Source organism: Coregonus clupeaformis, unplaced genomic scaffold (genome assembly GCF_020615455.1).
Source record: "Coregonus clupeaformis isolate EN_2021a unplaced genomic scaffold, ASM2061545v1 scaf0094, whole genome shotgun sequence".
Taxonomy (NCBI): domain Eukaryota; kingdom Metazoa; phylum Chordata; class Actinopteri; order Salmoniformes; family Salmonidae; genus Coregonus; species Coregonus clupeaformis.
In genome coordinates, this window is record NW_025533549.1 from 268,837 (window position 1) to 290,136 (window position 21,300).

Below are 21,300 nucleotides of genomic sequence, written 5' to 3' on the forward strand. Positions count from 1 at the left end.
AAATACTTTTTTTCCCCACTGTACATATATATATATATATACACATACATACATATATATATATACAGTGGGGAAAAAAAGTATTTAGTCAGCCACCAATTGTGCAAGTTCTCCAACTTAAAAAGATGAGAGAGGCCTGTAATTTTCATCATAAGTACAGGTCAACTATGACAGACAAAATGAGAAAAAAAATTCCAGAAAATCACATTGTAGGATTTTTTATGATTTTATTTGCAAATTATGGTGGAAAATAAGTATTTGGTCAATAACCAAAGTTTCTCAATACTTTGTTATATACCCTTTGTTGGCAATGACACAGGTCAAACGTTTTCTGTAAGTCTTCACAAGGTTTTCACACACTGTTGCTGGTATTTTGGCCCATTCCTCCATGCAGATCTCCTCTAGAGCAGTGATGTTTTGGGGCTGTCGCTGGGCAACACGGACTTTCAACTCCCTCCAAAGATTTTCTATGGGGTTGAGATCTGGAGACTGGCTAGGCCACTCCAGGACCTTGAAATGCTTCTTACGAAGCCACTCCTTCGTTGCCCGGGCGGTGTGTTTGGGATCATTGTCATGCTGAAAGACCCAGCCACGTTTCATCTTCAATGCCTTTGCTGATGGAAGGAGGTTTTCACTCAAAATCTCACGATACATGGCCCCATTCATTCTTTCCTTTACACGAATCAGTCGTCCTGGTCCCTTGCAGAAAAACAGCCCCAAAGCATGATGTTTCCACCCCCATGCTTCAGAGTAGGTATGGTGTTCTTTGGATGCAACTTAGCATTCTTTGTCCTCCAAACACGACGAGTTGAGTTTTTACCAAAAAGTTCTATTTTGGTTTCATCTGACCATATGACATTCTCCCAATCCTCTTCTGGATCATCCAAATGCACTCTAGCAAACTTCAGACGGGCCTGGACATGTACTGGCTTAAGCAGGGGGACACGTCTTGCACTGCAGGATTTGAGTCCCTGGCGGCGTAGTGTGTTACTGATGGTAGGCTTTGTTACTTTGGTCCCAGCTCTCTGCAGGTCATTCACTAGGTCCCCCCGTACGGTTCTGGGATTTTTGCTCACCGTTCTTGTGATCATTTTGACCCCATGGGGTGAGATCTTGCGTGGAGCCCCAGATCGAGGGAGATTATCAGTGTTCTTGTATGTCTTCCATTTCCTAATAATTGCTCCCACAGTTGATTTCTTCAAACCAAGCTGCTTACCTATTGCAGATTCAGTCTTCCCAGCCTGGTGCAGGTCTACAATTTTGTTTCTGGTGTCCTTTGACAGCTCTTTGGTCTTGGCCATAGTGGAGTTTGGAGTGTGACTGTTTGAGGTTGTGGACAGGTGTCTTTTATACTGATAACAAGTTCAAACAGGTGCCATTAATACAGGTAACGAGTGGAGGACAGAGGAGCCTCTTAAAGAAGAAGTTACAGGTCTGTGAGAGCCAGAAATCTTGCTTGTTTGTAGGTGACCAAATACTTATTTTCCACCGTAATTTGCAAATAAATTCATAAAAAATCCTACAATGTGATTTTCAGGATTTTTTTTCCTCAACTTGTCTGTCATAGTTGACGTGTACCTATGATGAAAATTACAGGCCTCTCTCATCTTTTTAAGTGGGAGAACTTGCACAATTGGTGGCTGACAAAATACTTTTTTTCCCCACTGTACATATATATATATATATACACATACATACATATATATATATACAGTGGGGAAAAAAAGTATTTAGTCAGCCACCAATTGTGCAAGTTCTCCAACTTAAAAAGATGAGAGAGGCCTGTAATTTTCATCATAAGTACAGGTCAACTATGACAGACAAAATGAGAAAAAATTCCAGAAAATCACATTGTAGGATTTTTTATGATTTTATTTGCAAATTATGGTGGAAAATAAGTATTTGGTCAATAACCAAAGTTTCTCAATACTTTGTTATATACCCTTTGTTGGCAATGACACAGGTCAAACGTTTTCTGTAAGTCTTCACAAGGTTTTCACACACTGTTGCTGGTATTTTGGCCCATTCCTCCATGCAGATCTCCTCTAGAGCAGTGATGTTTTGGGGCTGTCGCTGGGCAACACGGACTTTCAACTCCCTCCAAAGATTTTCTATGGGGTTGAGATCTGGAGACTGGCTAGGCCACTCCAGGACCTTGAAATGCTTCTTACGAAGCCACTCCTTCGTTGCCCGGGCGGTGTGTTTGGGATCATTGTCATGCTGAAAGACCCAGCCACGTTTCATCTTCAATGCCTTTGCTGATGGAAGGAGGTTTTCACTCAAAATCTCACGATACATGGCCCCATTCATTCTTTCCTTTACACGGATCAGTCGTCCTGGTCCCTTTGCAGAAAAACAGCCCCAAAGCATGATGTTTCCACCCCCATGCTTCACAGTAGGTATGGTGTTCTTTGGATGCAACTCAGCATTCTTTGTCCTCCAAACACGACGAGTTGAGTTTTTACCAAAAAGTTCTATTTTGGTTTCATCTGACCATATGACATTCTCCCAATCCTCTTCTGGATCATCCAAATGCACTCTAGCAAACTTCAGACGGGCCTGGACATGTACTGGCTTAAGCAGGGGGACACGTCTTGCACTGCAGGATTTGAGTCCCTGGCGGCGTAGTGTGTTACTGATGGTAGGCTTTGTTACTTTGGTCCCAGCTCTCTGCAGGTCATTCACTAGGTCCCCCCGTACGGTTCTGGGATTTTTGCTCACCGTTCTTGTGATCATTTTGACCCCATGGGGTGAGATCTTGCGTGGAGCCCCAGATCGAGGGAGATTATCAGTGTTCTTGTATGTCTTCCATTTCCTAATAATTGCTCCCACAGTTGATTTCTTCAAACCAAGCTGCTTACCTATTGCAGATTCAGTCTTCCCAGCCTGGTGCAGGTCTACAATTTTGTTTCTGGTGTCCTTTGACAGCTCTTTGGTCTTGGCCATAGTGGAGTTTGGAGTGTGACTGTTTGAGGTTGTGGACAGGTGTCTTTTATACTGATAACAAGTTCAAACAGGTGCCATTAATACAGGTAACGAGTGGAGGACAGAGGAGCCTCTTAAAGAAGAAGTTACAGGTCTGTGAGAGCCAGAAATCTTGCTTGTTTGTAGGTGACCAAATACTTATTTTCCACCGTAATTTGCAAATAAATTCATAAAAAATCCTACAATGTGATTTTCAGGATTTTTTTTCCTCAACTTGTCTGTCATAGTTGACGTGTACCTATGATGAAAATTACAGGCCTCTCTCATCTTTTTAAGTGGGAGAACTTGCACAATTGGTAGCTGACTAAATACTTTTTTTCCCCACTGTAGTATGTATGGGCTGGAAGTAGAGGCCTAAGCGTTGTTGTTCACTAGTTTACTCCAATTGTGGAAGGGGTTGTCGGGTTGGAAAGTAATAAAGGGAAATATAATTTAAAAAAGGATATGTGTGTGTATGGATGTATGTACATTTACATTACATTTACGTCATTTAGCAGACGCTCTTATCCAGAGCGACTTACAAATTGGTGCATTCACCCTATAGCCAGTGGGATAACCACTTTACAATTTTTTTATTATAATTTTTTTTTTTGGGGGGGTAGAAGGATTACTTTATCCTATCCCAGGTATTCCTTAAAGAGGTGGGGTTTCAAATGTCTCCGGAAGGTGGTGAGTGACTCCGCTGTCCTGGCGTCGTGAGGGAGCTTGTTCCACCATTGGGGTGCCAGAGCAGCGAACAGTTTTGACTGGGCTGAGCGGGAACTATGCTTCCGCAGAGGAAGGGAGCCAGCAGGCCAGAGGTGGATGAACGCAATGCCCTCGTTTGGGTGTAGGGACTGATCAGAGCCTGAAGGTACGGAGGTGCCGTTCCCCTCACAGCTCCATAGGCAAGCACCATGGTCTTGTAACGGATGCGAGCTTCAACTGGAAGCCAGTGGAGTGTGCGGAGGAGGGGGTGACGTGAGAGAACTTGGGAAGGTTGAACACCAGACGGGCTGCGGCATTCTGGATGAGTTGTAGGGGTTTAATGGCACAGGCAGGGAGCCCAGCCAACAGCGAGTTGCAGTAATCCAGACGGGAGATGACAAGTGCCTGGATTAGGACCTGTGCCGCTTCCTGTGTAAGGCAGGGTCGTACTCTCCGAATGTTGTAGAGCATGAACCTGCAGGATCGGATCACCGCCTTGATGTTAGCGGAGAATGACAGGGTGTTGTCCAGGGTCATGCCAAGGCTCTTCGCACTCTGGGAGGAGGACACAACGGAGTTGTCAACCGTGATGGCGAGATCATGGAACGGGCAGTCCTTCCCCGGGAGGAAGAGCAGCTCCGTCTTGCCAGGGTTCAGCTTGAGGTGGTGATCCGTCATCCATACTGATATGTCTGCCAGACATGCAGAGATGCGATTCGCCACCTGGTTATCAGAAGGGGGAAAGGAGAAGATTAGTTGTGTATCGTCAGCGTAGCAATGATAGGAGAGGCCATGTGAGGATATGACAGAGCCAATTGACTTGGTGTATAGGGAGAAAAGGAGAGGGCCTAGAACTGAGCCCTGGGGGACACCAGTGGTGAGAGTACGTGGTGCGGAGACAGCTTCTCGCCACGCCACTTGGTAGGAGCGACCGGTCAGGTAGGACGCAATCCAGGAGTGAGCCGCGCCGGAGATGCCCAGCTCGGAGAGGGTGGAGAGGAGGATCTGATGGTTCACAGTATCAAAGGCAGCAGACAGGTCTAGAAGGACAAGAGCAGAGGAGAGAGAGTTAGCTTTAGCAGTGCGGAGAGCCTCCGTGACACAGAGAAGAGCAGTCTCAGTTGAATGACCAGTCCTGAAACCTGACTGGTTTGGATCAAGAAGGTCATTCTGAGAGAGATAGCAAGAGAGTTGGCTAAAGACGGCACGCTCAATAGTTTTGGAAAGAAAAGAAAGAAGGGATACTGGTCTGTAGTTGTTGACATCAGTGGGATCGAGTGTTGGGTTTTTTTGAGAAGGGGTGCAACTCTCGCTCTCTTGAAGACGGAAGGGACATAGCCAGCGGTCAAGGATGAGTTGATCAGCGAGGTGAGGTAGGGGGAGAAGGTCACCGGAGATGGTCTGGAGAAGAGAGGAGGGGATGGGGTCAAGCGGGCAGGTTGTTGGGCGGCCTGCAGTCACAAGTCGCAAGATTTTATCTGGAGAGAGAGGGAGAAAGAAGTCAAAGCATAGGGTAGGGCAGTGTGAGCAGGACCAGCAGTGTCATTAGACTTAACAAACGAGGATCGGATGTCGTCAACCTTCTTTTCAAAGTGGTTGACGAAGTCATCCACAGAGAGGGAGGAGGGGGGTGGGGGGGGAGGATTCAGCAGTGAGGAGAATGTGGCAAAGAGCTTCCTAGGGTTAGAGGCAGATGCTTGGAATTTAGAGTGGTAGAAAGTGGCCTTAGCAGCAGAAACAGATGAAGAAAATGTAGAGAGGAGGGAGTGAAAAGATGCCAGGTCGGCAGGGAGTTTAGTTTTCTTCCATTTCCGCTCAGCTGCCCGGAGCTCTGTTCTGTGAGCTCGCAATGAGTCATCAAGCCACGGAGCTGGAGGGGAGGACCGAGCCGGCCGGGAGGATAGGGGATACAGGGAGTCAAAGGATGCAGAAAGGGAGGAGAGGAGGGTTGAGGAGGCAGAATCAGGAGATTGGAGGGAGAAGGATTGAGCAGAGGGAAGAGATGATAGGATGGAAGAGGAGAGAGTAGTGGGAGAGAGAGAGCGAAGGTTGCGGCGGCGCGTTACCATCTGTGTAGGGGCAGAGTGAGTAGTGTTGGAGGAGAGCGAGAGAGAAAAAGGATACAAAGTAGTGGTTGGAGACATGGAGGGGGAGTTGCAGTGAGATTAGTAGAAGAGCAACATCTAGTAAAGATGAAGTCAAGCGTATTGCCTGCCTTGTGAGTAGGGGGGGACGGTGAGAGGGTGAGGTCAAAAGAGGAGAGGAGTGGAAAGAAGGAGGCAGAGAGAAATGAGTCAAATGTAGACGTAGGGAGGTTGAAATCCCCCAAAACTGTGAGGGGTGAGCCATCCTCAGGAAAGGAACTTATCAAGGCGTCAAGCTCATTGATGAACTCTCCAAGGGAACCTGGAGGGCGATAGATGACAAGGATATTAAGCTTAAATGGGCTAGTGACTGTGACAGCGTGGAATTCAAATGAGGAGATAGACAGATGGGTTAGGGGAAAAATTGAGAATGACCACTTGGGAGAGATGAGGATTCCTGTGCCACCACCCCTCTGACCAGATGCTCTCGGGGTATGCGAGAACACATGGTCAGACGAGGAGAGAGCAGTAGGAGTAGCAGTGTTTTCAGTGGTAATCCATGTTTCCGTCAGCGCCAGGAAGTCGAGGGACTGGAGGGTAGCATAGGCTGGGATGAAGTCAGCCTTGTTGGCAGCAGAACGGTTGTCAGCAGTTATGTATGTATATATATATATATATATATATATATATATATATATATATATATTGTGTGTGTGTGTGTGTGTGTGTGTGTGTGTGTGTGTGTGTGTGTGTGTGTGTGTGTGTGTGTATGTATACAGTGGGGAGAACAAGTATTTGATACACTGCCAATTTTGCAGGTTTTCCTACTTACAAAGCATGTAGAGGTCTGTAATTTGTATCATAGGTACACTTCAACTGTGAGAGACGGAATCTAAAACAAAAATCCAGAAAATCACATTGTATGATTTTTAAGTAATTAATTTGTATTTTATTGCATGACATAAGTATTTGATACATCAGAAAAACAGAACTTAATATTTGGTACATAAACATTTGTTTGCAATTACAGAGATCAAAAGTTTCCTGTAGGTCTTGACCAGGTTTGCGCACACTGCAGCAGGGATTTTGGCCCACTCCTCCATACAGACCTTCTCCAGATCCTTCAGGTTTCGGGGCTGTCGCTGGGCAATATGGACATTCAGCTCCCTCCAAAGATTTTCTATTGGGTTCAGGTCTGGAGACTGGCTAGGCCACTCAAGGACCTTGAGATGCTTCTTACGGAGCCACTCCTTAGTTGCCCTGGCTGTGTGTTTCGGGTCGTTGTCATGCTGGAAGACCCAGCCACGACCCATCTTCAATGCTCTTACTGAGGGAAGGAGGTTGTTGGCCAAGATCTCGTGGCCCCATCCATCCTCCCCTCAATACGGTGCAGTCGTCCTGTCCCCTTTGCAGAAAAGCATCCCCAAAGAATGATGTTTCCACCTCCATGCTTCACGGTTGGGATGGTGTTCTTGGGGTTGTACTCATCCTTCTTCTTCCTCCAAACACGGCAAGTGGAGTTTAGACCAAAAAGCTCTATTTTTGTCTCATCAGACCACATGACCTTCTCCCGTTCCTCCTCTGGATCAACCAGATGGTCATTGGCAAACTTCAGACGGGCCTGGACATGCGCTGGCTTGAGCAGGGGGACCTTGCGTGCGCTGCAGGATTTTAATCCATGACGGCGTAGTGTGTTACTAATGGTTTTCTTTGAGACTGTGGTCCCAGCTCTCTTCAGGTCATTGACCAGGTCCTGCCGTGTAGTTCTGTGCTGATCCCTCACCTTCCTCATGATCATTGATCCCCCACGAGGTGAGATCTTGCATGGAGCCCCAGACTGTGGGTGATTGACCGTCATCTTGAACTTCTTCCATTTTCTAATAATTGCGCCAACAGTTGTTGCCTTCTCACCAAGCTGCTTGCCTATTGTCCTGTAGCCCATCCCAGCCTTGTGCAGGTCTACAATTTTATCCCTGATGTCCTTACACAGCTCTCTGGTCTTGGCCATTGTGGAGAGGTTGGAGTCTGTTTGATTGAGTGTGTGGACAGGTGTCTTTTATACAGGTAATGAGTTCAAACAGGTGCAATTAATACAGGTAATGAGTGGAGAACAGGAGGGCTTCTTAAAGAAAAACTAACAGGTCTGTGAGAGCCGGAATTCTTACTGGTTGGTAGGTGAAAAAAGTTATGCTTTTCTGATGTATCAAATACTTATGTCATGCAATAAAATGCAAATTAATTACTTAAAAATCATACAATGTGATTTTCTGGATTTTTGTTTTAGATTCCGTCTCTCACAGTTGAAGTGTACCTATGATAAAAATTACAGACCTCTACATGCTTTGTAAGTAGCAAAACCTGCAAATCAGCAGTGTATCAAATACTTGTTCTCCCCACATATATATATATATATATATATATATATATATATATATATATATATATATATATATATATATATATATATGCCAGAGAAAAAACATATGGGGGATTGGAAGTGATGCAGACAATTACATTAATGGAAGTTACAATCTATCTGAAATATTAAAGCTGATCTACCAAAAAAAATAAAAAAAATAAAAAGGAGTGCACTATATAGGGAATATCAAAAGTTGTGTGAATAGTGTGCCATTTGGGATGCACCCTATAAGTGTGGACTTGGGCAGAATAGAGGGCATCACCATGTCATTAAATTCTATTGTTTTTAGATTATCAAGATTTCTATATAGCTACAGTGAGCTCCAAAAGTATTGGGATAGTTAATTATTTTTGTTTGTTTTGGCTCTTTACTTCCAGCCCTTTGAACCGTTTAGAAATTATAGCACTTTTTGTACAAAGTCCCCCCATTTTAGGTGACCAAAAGTATTAGGACAAATGTACTTATATGTGTATTAAAGTAGTAAAAAGTTTAGTACTTGGTCCCATATTCATAGCACACAATGACTACATCAAGCTTGTGACTCTACAAACATAGTTGTATGCATTTGCTGTTTGTTTTGGTTGTTTCTCAGATTATTTTGTGCGCAATAGAAATAAATGGTAAATTATGTATTGTGTCATTTTGGAGTCACTTTTATTGTAAATAAGAATATAATATGTTTCTAAAAACTTCTACATTCATGTGGATGCAACCATGATTCCGGATAATCCTGAAGGAATCGTGAATATGATGACTGAGAAAGTTACAAACGCACAAATACCATACCCCCAAGACATGCTAACCTCTAACCATTACATTAACAGGGCATCTTTGGTGGGGTATGATATTTGTGCATCTGTAACTTATTCACAAATTCATTCAGGGGACTATGTACAAAAAGTGCTGTAATACCCTCAAATTAAAGCTGAAAGTCTGCACTTTCACCTCATAGTTGTATGTGTCACTTAAAATCCAAAGTGCTCGAGTACAGATCCAAAACAACAAAACATTTGTCACTGTCCCAATACTTTTGGAGCTCACTGTATATAGTATTGTACATAACCACTATGCATTCAGTCTCTATGGTTCAGTTGTGTGCTGATGTTTGGTATAGTACATTGTGAACATTGAGGTTTCTGTACATTGGCCAGAACAAAGATGTAGTACCCTAGACAGGCTGATGTCATGTCTATGTCTATGGGCCAACAACTGAGGCTGACCTGGCCCAGAGGCATGTTAATAATGGATGAAGGCCCTGAGGATGTTTTGGTGTGGTCTCAATGGGAGATCACACTGTGTGACTGTCTCACACACGCACAAACACACTCACACACACACACACACACAAACATGCATCTACGTGCACACACACATGCAGTGAAAAAGTATTTGCCCCCGTTCTGATTTTCTCTATTTTTGCATATTTTTTACACTGAATGTTATTATATCTTCAACCAAAACCAAATATTAGGGAACCTGAGTGAACAAATAATACAAAATGTTGATAATTAATTCATTTATTTTATAAACAAATTTATGCAACACCCAATGCATCTGTGTGAAAAAGTAATTGCCCCCTTACACTCAATCATTTGTTGTGCCACCTTCAGCTGCAAAGACTGCAACCAAACGCTTCCTGTAATTGTTGATCAGTCTCTCACATTGCTGTGGAGGAATTTGGTCCCACTCTTCCATGCAGAACTATTTTAACTCAGCAACATTTGTGGGTTCCAGGTCCTGCCAAAACATCTCAATGGTGTTTAGGTCTGGCCATTCCAAAACTTTAAATGTGTTGCTTTTCAGCCATTCTGATGTAGACTTGCTTGTGTGTTTTGGATCAGTCTTGCTGCATGACCCGGTAGCGCTTCAGCTCACATTTTCCTTTATAATTCTCTGATACAGAGCAGAATTCATGGTTCCTTCAATTATGGCAAGTCATCCAGTTCTTGAGGCATTAAAGCATCCCAAACTATCACACTACCATCACCATTCTTGACCATTGGTATGAGGTTCTTACAGTGGAATGCAGTGGAATGCAGTGTTGGGTTTTCGCCAGACATAATGGGACCCATGTCATCCAAAAAGTTCCACTTTTGACTCATCTGTCCATAGAACGTTCTTCCAGGAGTCTTGACGATCATCCAGGTGCTTTTTGGCCAACGTGAGTCTACTTTTTGGACGACATGGCCACCGTTATGTCTGGCGAAAACCAAACACTGCATTCCACAGTAAAAACCTCATACCAATGGTCAAGTATGGTGGTGGTAGTGTGATGACAGACACACACACACACACATCGTCTACCTACTCTGACAGGATTTGAGAAAAGTAATGATTCCTGGCCAAAGTGGCCAATGTGTTTTTTGGAGATTGCATTACATTACATCATATTGAATCCTGCAAAGGCTGATACAATCAGCACTAGCTCCTGGGACCACTTTCTTATACAAATCACTTGCCTATTTCTAACTTGCACATAAGTGTGTCTCAAATAGCACCTTATTCCCTACATAGTGCACTACTTTTGACCAGAATCCATAGGACTGGTCAAAAGTAGTGCACTATATAGGGAATAGGGTGCCATTTGGGACATACCTATAGATAGCATAAAGGGAATCCCTCTAACTGCTATGCTGACCCTTTCTGCTTCCTTCAGGTGTTTGGAAACATTGAGCTGAATGAGGAATCAGCCATCAACCACCACAACAACTTCCAGACCTTCTTCCAGGCTCTGATGCTTCTGTTCAGGTGACCATCCCTCCACAATCTCCATATTCACCATATTCTTCTTTTAGACCTTTTCTCATGTCTTTCTATTCTTTCTATTGCAATATAATGTAGTAAAATAGCCATGTAGTTCCTTATGCTCATGGTGGTGTTTGTGGTGGATATACAGTGTCCAATGATGGATATACACTGCTTACATTGCATGTGTTTGTTTGTGTATATGTGTGTATCTACAATGTGTGTGTGTGTGTGTGTGTGTCCCGTTGCAGGAGTGCAACAGGCGAGGCGTGGCATGAGATCATGCTGTCGTGTCTGAGTAACCGTCCGTGTGATAAGCTGTCAGGGTCCGCAGGGAAAGAATGCGGCAGTGACTTTGCTTATTTCTACTTTGTCTCCTTCATCTTCCTCTGCTCCTTTCTGGTCAGTATGGGCCATCACAAATGAATGACCAATCAGAATGACCAATGTCCAATGATTGACCAATGATCAGCAATGAAGGACCATTCACCTCTCCACCTCCCTCTCCCTCCCTCCAGATGCTCAACCTGTTTGTGGCGGTCATCATGGACAACTTTGAGTACCTGACCAGAGACGCCTCTATCCTGGGGCCTCACCACCTGGACGAATTCATCCGTGTTTGGGCCGAGTACGACCCTGCTGCCTGGTACGTGTCTTTAATCCTCCTCCAGGTGATTTCCCCCCTGAGTCAAGACAGCATCAGTTTAAGGTTCAGGAGTGAAGAGGTGAAGAGAGGGAGATGAAGTGTCATAGTGAGGGGTGACAAAACAAAGATGGCTCTAAGTTCCAGTGGGATGACTCTGTGACATTTGACAACGTTTGACGGGCAGGGAGGGACTCCCTATGGGCCCTTGCATTTTATAGGCAATAGGGTTACATTTGGGACACACTTATAACCTTCCAGGAACCCTGTAGTCATGTTGTTATTTATACACTGATTATACCAAACATTAGGAACACCTTCCAAATATTGAGTTCCACCCCTGGATTCACCTGGTCAGTTTATGTTGTGGAAAGAGTTCTTAATGTTTTGTATACTCAGTGTATATCTGCACTATATCTACAGGTGGGCTTTATTCAATGACCAAGACTGCACGCAATGGAGGATATACAGTGCATTCGGAAAGTATTCAGACCCCTTGACTTTTTCCACATTTTCTTAGGTTACAGCCTTCTTCTAAAATGGATTAAATTGTTTTTTTCCCTCATCAATCTACCCACAATACCCCATAATGACAAAGCAGAAACAGGTTTTTAGAAATGTTTGCTAATTTATTTAATATCACATTTACATAAGTATTCAGACCCTTTACTCAGTACATTGTTGAAGCACATTTGGCAGCGATTATAGCCTCGAGTCTTCTTGGGTATGATGCTACAAGCTTGGCACACCTGTATTTGGGGATTTTCTCCCATTCTTCTCTGCAGATCCTCTCAAGCTCTGTCAGGTTGGATGGGAAACGTTGCTGCACAGCTATTTTCAGGTCTCTTCAGAGATGTTCGATCGGGTCCAGGCTCTGGCTGGGCCACTCAAGGATATTCAGAGACTTGTCCCGAAGCCACTCCTGCGTTGGCTTGGCTGTGTGCTCAAGGTCATTGTCCTGTTGGAAGGTTGAACCTTCGCCCCAGTCTGAGGTCCAGAGTGCTCTGGAGCAGGTTTTCATCAAGGATCTCTCTGTACTTTGCGCCGTTCATCTTTGCCTCGATCCTGACTAGTCTCCCAGTCCCTGCTGCTGAAAAACATCCCCACAGCATGATCCTGCCACCACCATACTTCACCGTAGGGATGGTGCCAGGTTTCCTCCAGATGTGACGTTTGGCATTCAGGCCAAAGAGTTCAATCTTGGTTTCATCAGACCAGAGAATCTTGTTTCTCATGGTCTGAGTGTCCTTTAGGTGCCTTTTGGCAAACTCCAAGCGGGCTGTCATTTGCCTTTTACTGAGGAGTGGCTTCCGTCTGGCCACTCTACCATAAAGACCTGATTGGTGGAGTGCTGCAGAGATGGTTGTCCTTCTGGAAGGTTCTCCCATCTCCACAGAGGAACTCTGGAGCTCTGTCAGTGTGATCATCGGGTTCTTGGTCACCTGCCTGACCAAGGCCCTTCTCCGCCGATTGCTCAGTTTGGCCGAGCGGCCAGCTCTAGGAAGAGTCTTGGTGGTTCCAAACTTCTTCCATTTAAGAATGGTGGAGGCCACTGTGTTCTTGGGGACCTTCAATGCTGCAGAAATGTTTTGGTACCCTTCCCCAGATCTGTGCCTCGACACGATCCTGTCTCGGAGCTCTACGGACAATTCCTTCGACCTCTTGGCTTGGTTCTTGCTCTGGCATGCACTGTCAACTTTGGGACCTTATATAGACAGGTGTGTGCCTTTCCAAATAATGTCTAATCAATTGAATTTATCACAGGTGGACTCCAATCAAGTTGTAGAAACATCTCAAGGATGATCAATGGAAACAGGATGCGCCTGAGCTCAATTTCGAGTCTCATAGCAAAGGGTCTGAATACTTATGTAAATAAGGTATTTCCGTTTTTTTTTTATATACATTTGCAAACCTTTCTAAAAACCTGTTTTCGCTTTGTCATTATGGGGTATTGTGTGTAGTTTGCTGAGGATTTTTATTTATTTAATCCATTTTAGAATAAGGCTGTAACGTAACAAAATGTGGAAAAAGTCAAGGGGTCTGAATACTTTCCGAAGGCACTGTACATGTTAAGTCATTGGAAATGGTTGTGTTTGTGTCCTAACCTCCTCTAACCTGTCTGTCTTTTACAGCGGAAGGATATGCTATCAGGATATGTACAAATTGTTGCGTTTTATCTCGCCTCCTCTCGGCTTAGGGAAGAAGTGTCCTAATAGGGTGGCCTACAAGGTTTGCAACCCCACACACCCCTTAATCATAAAGGGATGACTTGGAAGTGGAGAGTGAATGAATGTGAATGACTCCTAGTGCCAGAGATTCAACCACACACACCTCCCATACTAACCATCTGGTGGGTAACCATGGCAACTAATGGAAAACAATGCCACAATGTAAGTCTCATTACAGTATACTGACCAGGCTTCATCATCAAGCTCTGTTTTCACCATACTGAATGCAGTATGCATTAGGCCTATATAGTTTTCTCAAAGTAGGCCTGAGAGACTGTTTGAACCAGTGCACGCACACACAGAGTAAAGTAAAGGTTATGAGAATTGTGTGCTTTGTTTCCGATGTTCAATTTGGTTACCGCTGATGTCTCGGAGCATGCAGGAACAGAAGACATCTGAACAGTGAAGCTGCAACCTTGCCCTGAGCATACAGTACCAGTCAAAAGTTTGGACACACCTACTCATTCCAGGGTTTTTCTTAATTTTTTTTACAATTTTCTACATTGTAGAATAATAGTGAAGACATCAAAACTATGAAATAACACATGTGGATTCATGTAGTAACCGAAAAAGTGTTAAACAAATCAAAATATATTTTATATTTGAGTTTCTTCAAAGTAGCCACCCTTTGCCTTGATGACAGCTTTGCACACTCTTGGCATTCTCTCAACCAGCTTCATGAGGTAGTCACCTGGAATACATTTCAATTTACAGGTGTGCCTTGTTAAAAGTTAATTTGTGGAATTTCTTTCCTTCTTAATTCGTTTGAGGAATCAGTTGTGTTGTGACAAGGTAGGGTTGGTATACAGAAGATAGCCCTATTTGGTAAAAGACCAATTCCATATTATGGCAAGAACAGCTCAAATAAGCAAAGAGAAACGACAGCCCATCATTACTTTAAGACATGAAGGTCATTCAATCTGGAAAATGTCAAGAACTTTGAAAGTTTCTTTGAGTGCAGTCGCAAAACCCATCAAGCGCTATGATGAAACTGGCTCTAATGAGGACCGCCACAGGAAAGGAAGACCCAGAGTTACCTCTGCTGCAGAGGATAAGTTCATTAGAGTTACCAGCCTCAGAAATTGCAGCCCAAATAAATGCTTCACAGAATTCAAGTAACAGACACATCTCAACATCAACTTTTCAGAGGAGACTGCGTGAATCAGACCTTCATGGTCGAATTGCTACAAAGAAACCACTACTAAAGGACACCAATAAGAAGAAGATCTTGCTTGGGCCAAACAACAGGAGCAATGGACATTAGACCGGTGGAAATCTGTCCTTTGGTCTGATGAGTCCAAATTTGAGATCTTTGGTTCCAACCGCCGTGTCTTTGTGAGACGCAGAGTAGGTGAACAGATGATCTCTGCATGTGTGGTTACCACCATGAAGCATGGAGGAGGAGGTGTGATGGTGTGGGGGTGCTTTTCTGGTGACACTGTCTTTGATTTATTTAGAATTCAAGGCACACTTAACCAGCGATACACCATCCCATCTGGTTTGTGCTTAGTGGGACTATCATTTGTTTTTCAACAGGACAATGACCCAACACAACTCCAGGCTGTGTAAAGGCTATTTTACCAAGAAGGAGAGTGATGGAGTGCTGCATCAGATGACCTGGCCTCCACAATCACCCGACCTCAACCCAATTGAGATGGTTTGGGATGAGTTGGAAAAGCAGCCAACAAGTGCTCAGCATATGTGGGACCTCCTTCAAGACAGTTGGAAAAGCATTCCATGTGAAGCTGATTGAGAGAATGCCAAGAGTGTGCAAAGCTTTCATCAAGGCAAAGGGTGGCTACTTTGAAGAATCTAAAATATAACACTTTTTTGGTTACTACATGATTCCATATATTTCATAGTTTTGATGTCTTAACTATTATTCTACAATGTAGAAAATAGTAAAAAATACTTGAATGAGTAGGTGTGTCCAAACTTTTGACTGGTACTGTACATAAAGTGCCTTGCAAAAGTATTCATCCCCCTTGGCGTTTTTCCTATTTTGTTGCATTACAACCTGTAATTTAAATGGATTTTTATTTGGATTTCATGCAATGGACATACACAAAATAGTCCCCCAAAAAATAACTTGTTTCAAATAATTCTAAAAAATGAATAACGGAAAAGTGGTGCGTGCAAATGTATTCACCCCCTTTGCTATGAAGCCCCTAAATAAGATATGGTGCAACCAATTACCTTCAGAAGTCACATAATTTGTTAAATCATTTCCACCTTGTGCAATCTAAGTGTCACATGATCTCAGTATATATACACATGTTCTGAAAGGCTCCAGAGTCTGCAACACCACTAAGCAAGGGGCACCACCAAGCAAGCGGCACCATGAAGACCAAGGAGCTCTCCAAACAGGTCAGGGACAAAGTTGTGGAGAAGTATAGATCAGGGTAGGGTTATAAAAAAATATCAGAAACTTTGAACATCCCACGGAGCACCATTAAATCCATTATTAAAAAATAGAAAGAATATGGCACCACAACAAACCTGCCAAGAGAGGGCCGCCCACCAAAACTCACGGACCAGGCAAGGAGGGCATTAATCAGAGGCAACAAAGAGACCAAAGATAACCCTGAAGGAGCTGCAAAGCTCCACATTGGAGATTGGAGTATCTGTCCATAGGACCACTTTAAGCCGTACACTCCACAGAGCTGGGATTTACGGAAGAGTGGCCAGAAAAAAGCCATTGCTTAAAGAAAAAAATAAGCAAACACGTTTGGTGTTCGCCAAAGGCATGTGGGAGACTCCCCAAACATATGGAAGAAGGTACTCTGGTCAGATGAGACTAAAATTTAGCTTTTTGGCCATCAAGGAAAACACAATGTCTGGCGCAAACCCGACACCTCTCATCGCCCCGAGAACACCATCACCACAGTGAAGCAAGGTGGTGGCAGCATCATGCTGTGGGGATGTTTTTCGTTGGCAGGGACTGGGAAACTGGTCAGAATTGAAGGAATGATGGATGGCGCTAAATATAGGGAAATTCTTGAGGGAAACCTGTGTGTCTTCCAGAGATTTGAGACTGGGACGGAGGTTCACCTTCCAGCAGGACAATGACCCTAAGCATACTGCTAAAGCAACACTTGAGTGGTTTAAGGGGAAACATTTAAATGTCATGGAATGGCCTAGTCAAAGCCCAGACCTCAATCCAATTGAGAATCTGTGGTATATCTTAAAGGTTGCTGTACACCAGCGGAACCCATCCAACTTGAAGGAGCTGGAGCAGTTTTGCCTTGAAGAATGGGCAAAAATCCCAGTGGCTAGATGTGCCAAGCTTATAGAGACATACCCCAAGAGACTTGCAGCTGTAATTGCTGTAAAAGGTGGCTTTGGGGGGGTGAATAGTTATGCACGCTCAAGTTTTTCTTCTGTCTTATTTCTTGTTTGTTTCACAAGAAAAAAATAATAATATCCATTTTAATTCCAGGTTGTAAGGCAACAAAATAGGAAAAATGCCAAGGGGGTTGAATACTTTCGCAAGCCACTGTACCCATCATGATCAATCCAACCTCATGATTCTGCCATCTGAATTCCCAGAAAACACCATACCCTCTTCCTCTCCAATCCTGGGATCCATCCTTGTTTCATGCAGGACAGGGATGGCATCCCGCCCCTGAATACACTGCCCACTGCCCTGTACATCTAAAATAATACAGATGTCTGTTTTTGTCATTTTCTCTTCTGTTTTACCATCTTCTTTTGGTAATTTCTAACTCCCCCTGCCCCCTCCTCCTACCTTACCTGGATACCTCCAACCCTCTCTCTGACCCCTGTGATCTCCACCTGTGACTTCTCCCCCTGTGAAGTGGCCGTATGACCTACCTCGATATGTACGAGATGCTCCGTCACATGTCCCCTCCGCTAGGTTTGGGAAAGAAATGTCCGCCCAGAATCGCCTACAAGGTAGACTCTTTCCCCCTCCTCCCACTTCTTCCCCGAGCAGTCTTCCTCTCACCCCTGTCGCTCACTCCCACCTGCCCTGTATATCCCGGCTTCTGTCAGTCTGTCACAGCCACTTCCTGCTGTGCTCTTGTTGTGTCCTTGTTGTTGCTCTTTCTGTCTGTTTGTGACGTTCTCTTCTGCCTTCTGCCTTCTCTCAGTGTTTGGTGTTTATTGTTCTCCGTCTGGCCATTTAGACTTGTTTTGTTTTTAAACTATGTTTTCATTCTGTTCAACGAAGAAGAAATTAAGACTGACAGTTCACACAAGCCACACTATTACCATGAAGTTTGCAAAAAAAATCACTGTATTTACTTTCTTTGGATTTTTTCTTCTTATATTTTTAAACAAACGTGCCGTTTCACATAAAATGAGATAATGAATACGAGGTTAGAAAGTGGCAGAATTCCCCTTTAATTAGAGTCCTATAGAACCAAGGTAATGATTGTTCAGTACTCAGGTACACTTTGTATGTGGCGTTTACCACTGTGAGTGGTTCTATCATGTACACAGCTGTCTAGATGAATCATGGATAAAAGCGTCTGCCAAGCGACTAGTTGGGTCTGACTTGTGTGGCTTCTCCAAATATAACTCCAGCTTTTGAGAGATGAATCGACAGGGAGAAATGATAGAGATATGCGGCACACTGGAGCGAGGCTAGCCTTTTTTATTTTTTCATCAATTTTTTTCATTCTTCCTCCCTTTCTTTGCTGTTGTGGAAAATGCATTTAGCTCAACTCCCTCCCTAATGAACACAGTGGTTCCTGTGTATCTCTGTTGTCCCTCTGTCACCCTCTGTTTTCAACTCCTAATTTTCCGCTCTGGCTATGAGCAGAGCGTCACAATCCCTGCTAAATTACCTTTCTTGTCCTCCCTGTTGGGATTTTTCCTTCCTCTCATCTGCCCAGCTCCACTTTGTGTGTGTGGGTGGGTGGGTGATCTGGTGGGTGTATGCATGCATGTGTGCGTGTGTTTTTGACAGCATGTGTGTACCTGTATGTGTATATACAGTATATGTATGTTTGGGTGATGGCCTCACGTGTCTGTGGTTTTCCTGTCTCTCTAGTGGACACTACATGACATGTCAGACCCTCCACATCACTTCCTCCTCTTCCCCCTCTCCTCTTCTCCTTCTGTATTGTAACAACTCCCGCATGGAAGTACGTTCTCTTGAGCTCAAGGGAGGCTTGCTTGCACGCACATACACACACACACACAAACACACACACGTCTCATCTGCGATTCCCCTCCACTTGGCTTGAAGACAATAGGATCCTTCCTTCCCAGTGTCTGCATGTGTTTGTGTGCATCCTCATTCTGCCTCCCCATTAGCCCTGCATCAAGCTCTACATGCATGTATGTCACTATGGCTGAGTCTCAAATGGCAGTCTATTCCCCATATATTGCACTAGTTTTGCCCAGAGCCCTATGGGCCCTAGTCAAAAGTAGTGCACTATATAGGGAATAGTGTGCCTTTTGGGATGCAACCTATCACTCTGCTCTGCTAGCCTCCTCACAATGAAAGGAGGCTTGGAGGAGTGTGGCCCCATAACACAGACATGGTTTCATTCATTCATCCTTTCATAGCAGCACTAAAACATACTACTCCAGGGCTTGCCTTGGATGCATGCTGACATTATGTAATGTGGTCACTGAATTCAGAAAAGGACTAACTACACTCCACTTCATCCACACCACTCATAGTTTCTAGTAAATTGCTATTAAGTCCATAAGATGATGAACTCACCATACATTTCTCTAAGCCAAATAAAACCCTGACATGTTCTGTGGAGTCCTAATGCACATTGCGTTGATTTGTTGTCCCTCTCAATGTCCATCTCAAACATCGACCCATAGTCTTACTCTCACATTACCATTTGCATGGAGTGTTGCTCTGAATGTTCTCTCTCCTCTCTGGGATGTCTTGTGTTGTTGTGTTCCTTGGAAAGCTCTTCTGTGTGCTGGTCTGAAACTAAGCCAAGCCACTGGCTGTCAGAAGTCCACACTTACTCTCAAGTGAAACATATCAACTAATTCTGCATGTTTAGTGTCCATATTAGGACAGTTTCAGACTCTGCAGGACTTGTGTCAGTCTCGGTTCCATCATTTAACATGGAAATACTCTACAGCCAGCACACATAACCTCCCCAAAGAGCTATTGATCCTAACATGTGCTAACGTGGGTGTTCTAATGGGCCCTCACCATGGTTTCTATTCTCCTTAGCGATTGGTTAAGATGAACATGCCCATCGCCGATGACAACACGGTGCATTTCACATCCACTCTGATGGCTCTCATCCGCACCGCTCTGGAGATCAAACTGGCATCTGGTCAGTGACCTTTAACCTAAGCACCTCTACACATGAACACACTCCAACCACAGTAGTAGAATATGAATATGGCAAATACAAATCATAAATCAAGTAAAAAAATATATGAAAAATAAGGTACTCATTTTGTTTACTTAAAGAAATCACAATATGTAATCATTCAAAGAAGAGGGTGGTGGCCTAATAAACCTGTCCTGCTAGGTCCAGGGCCGTATCAAGCATCAACAGTAGGAATGCTGACTTCGGATCAGTTTAGCCTTTTAGATCAAAATGAATTAACTTACATGGACAGGGGGGGACCTGATCCTAGATCAGCACTCTACTCTGAGATGCTTGATACATATGGGCCCTGATAGGGATGTGTGGGACATTAGTGTGTGGTGCTGATGAACGAGTGTGGATGGATGTGATGTGACATAGGAGTTTCTCTCCTCAGGCGTCCTGGCCCAGCGCCTGTGTGACGCTGACCTGAGGAAAGAGATCTCCAGAGTCTGGCCCAACCTGCCTCAGAAGACTGTTGACCTGCTGGTCACACCATATAAAAGTAAGCCAAGCTCTGTGTGTGTGTGTGTGTGTGTGTGTGTGTGTGTGTGTGTTAAAGGATGTGAGTGAGAAACTGAAATACAGAGAAAGAACTTAGAAAGACAGAAAAGACAGCTTCACCAAATCCCAGTCATCCCTTGAGTGAGTGTGTAGGCCCAGCTGCTTTCTACTCATTCTGCTCTTTTTACTGCTTGTTCAGTCTACTCTGTGTATGTGGGAGGAGCTATATTTACACACACACACACACACGGCCTGACTACAGTACATTCGCCCTCATTCTGTCTCCTTCGATGCCATCTAGTGGTAGTGGAGAGAAGACAACTAGTGCTTTTCTCCACTACTCTCTCCTTCTTCCATCTCACCTTCTTCCTTCTCTTCTTTCAGTTGATGAGTTCAATGAGCTCCTTTGCCCCTTTGCGGTTGTAAACCGAGAGCTGACAGTGGGGAAGGTCTACGCTGCCCTCATGATCTTTGACTACTACAAGCAGAACCGGGCCAAGAGACTGGAACAGCAACTGGGACTGGACTTCACAGGGACAATTAAGGTAGGATATGGCCCCAACATAGAGTTGGATAAAGGGCTCATCTTTGCCATAATTGCTTCTGTGACAGCATGGGGAGGGCCATTGAGGGTTATCTCCACTTCTTCAAAATGGTGAAAGTCGTCAATGGCGCTTCCCATGCA

The 21,300-nt window shown here is 44.1% G+C and overlaps 1 protein-coding gene across 1 annotated transcript in view; it reads left to right on the forward strand.

Moving 5' to 3' along the window:
• Positions 1-21,300, forward strand: part of LOC121582603 (voltage-dependent N-type calcium channel subunit alpha-1B-like) — a 206,301-nt gene that overhangs the window by 168,519 nt on the left and 16,482 nt on the right. The window contains exons 36-42 of the mRNA XM_045213246.1: positions 10,832-10,923; positions 11,172-11,322; positions 11,439-11,566; positions 17,610-17,706; positions 19,967-20,072; positions 20,509-20,616; positions 21,000-21,160. Coding sequence (XP_045069181.1) covers positions 10,832-10,923; positions 11,172-11,322; positions 11,439-11,566; positions 17,610-17,706; positions 19,967-20,072; positions 20,509-20,616; positions 21,000-21,160 — 843 coding nt within the window. The remainder of the gene's footprint in view (positions 1-10,831; positions 10,924-11,171; positions 11,323-11,438; positions 11,567-17,609; positions 17,707-19,966; positions 20,073-20,508; positions 20,617-20,999; positions 21,161-21,300) is intronic.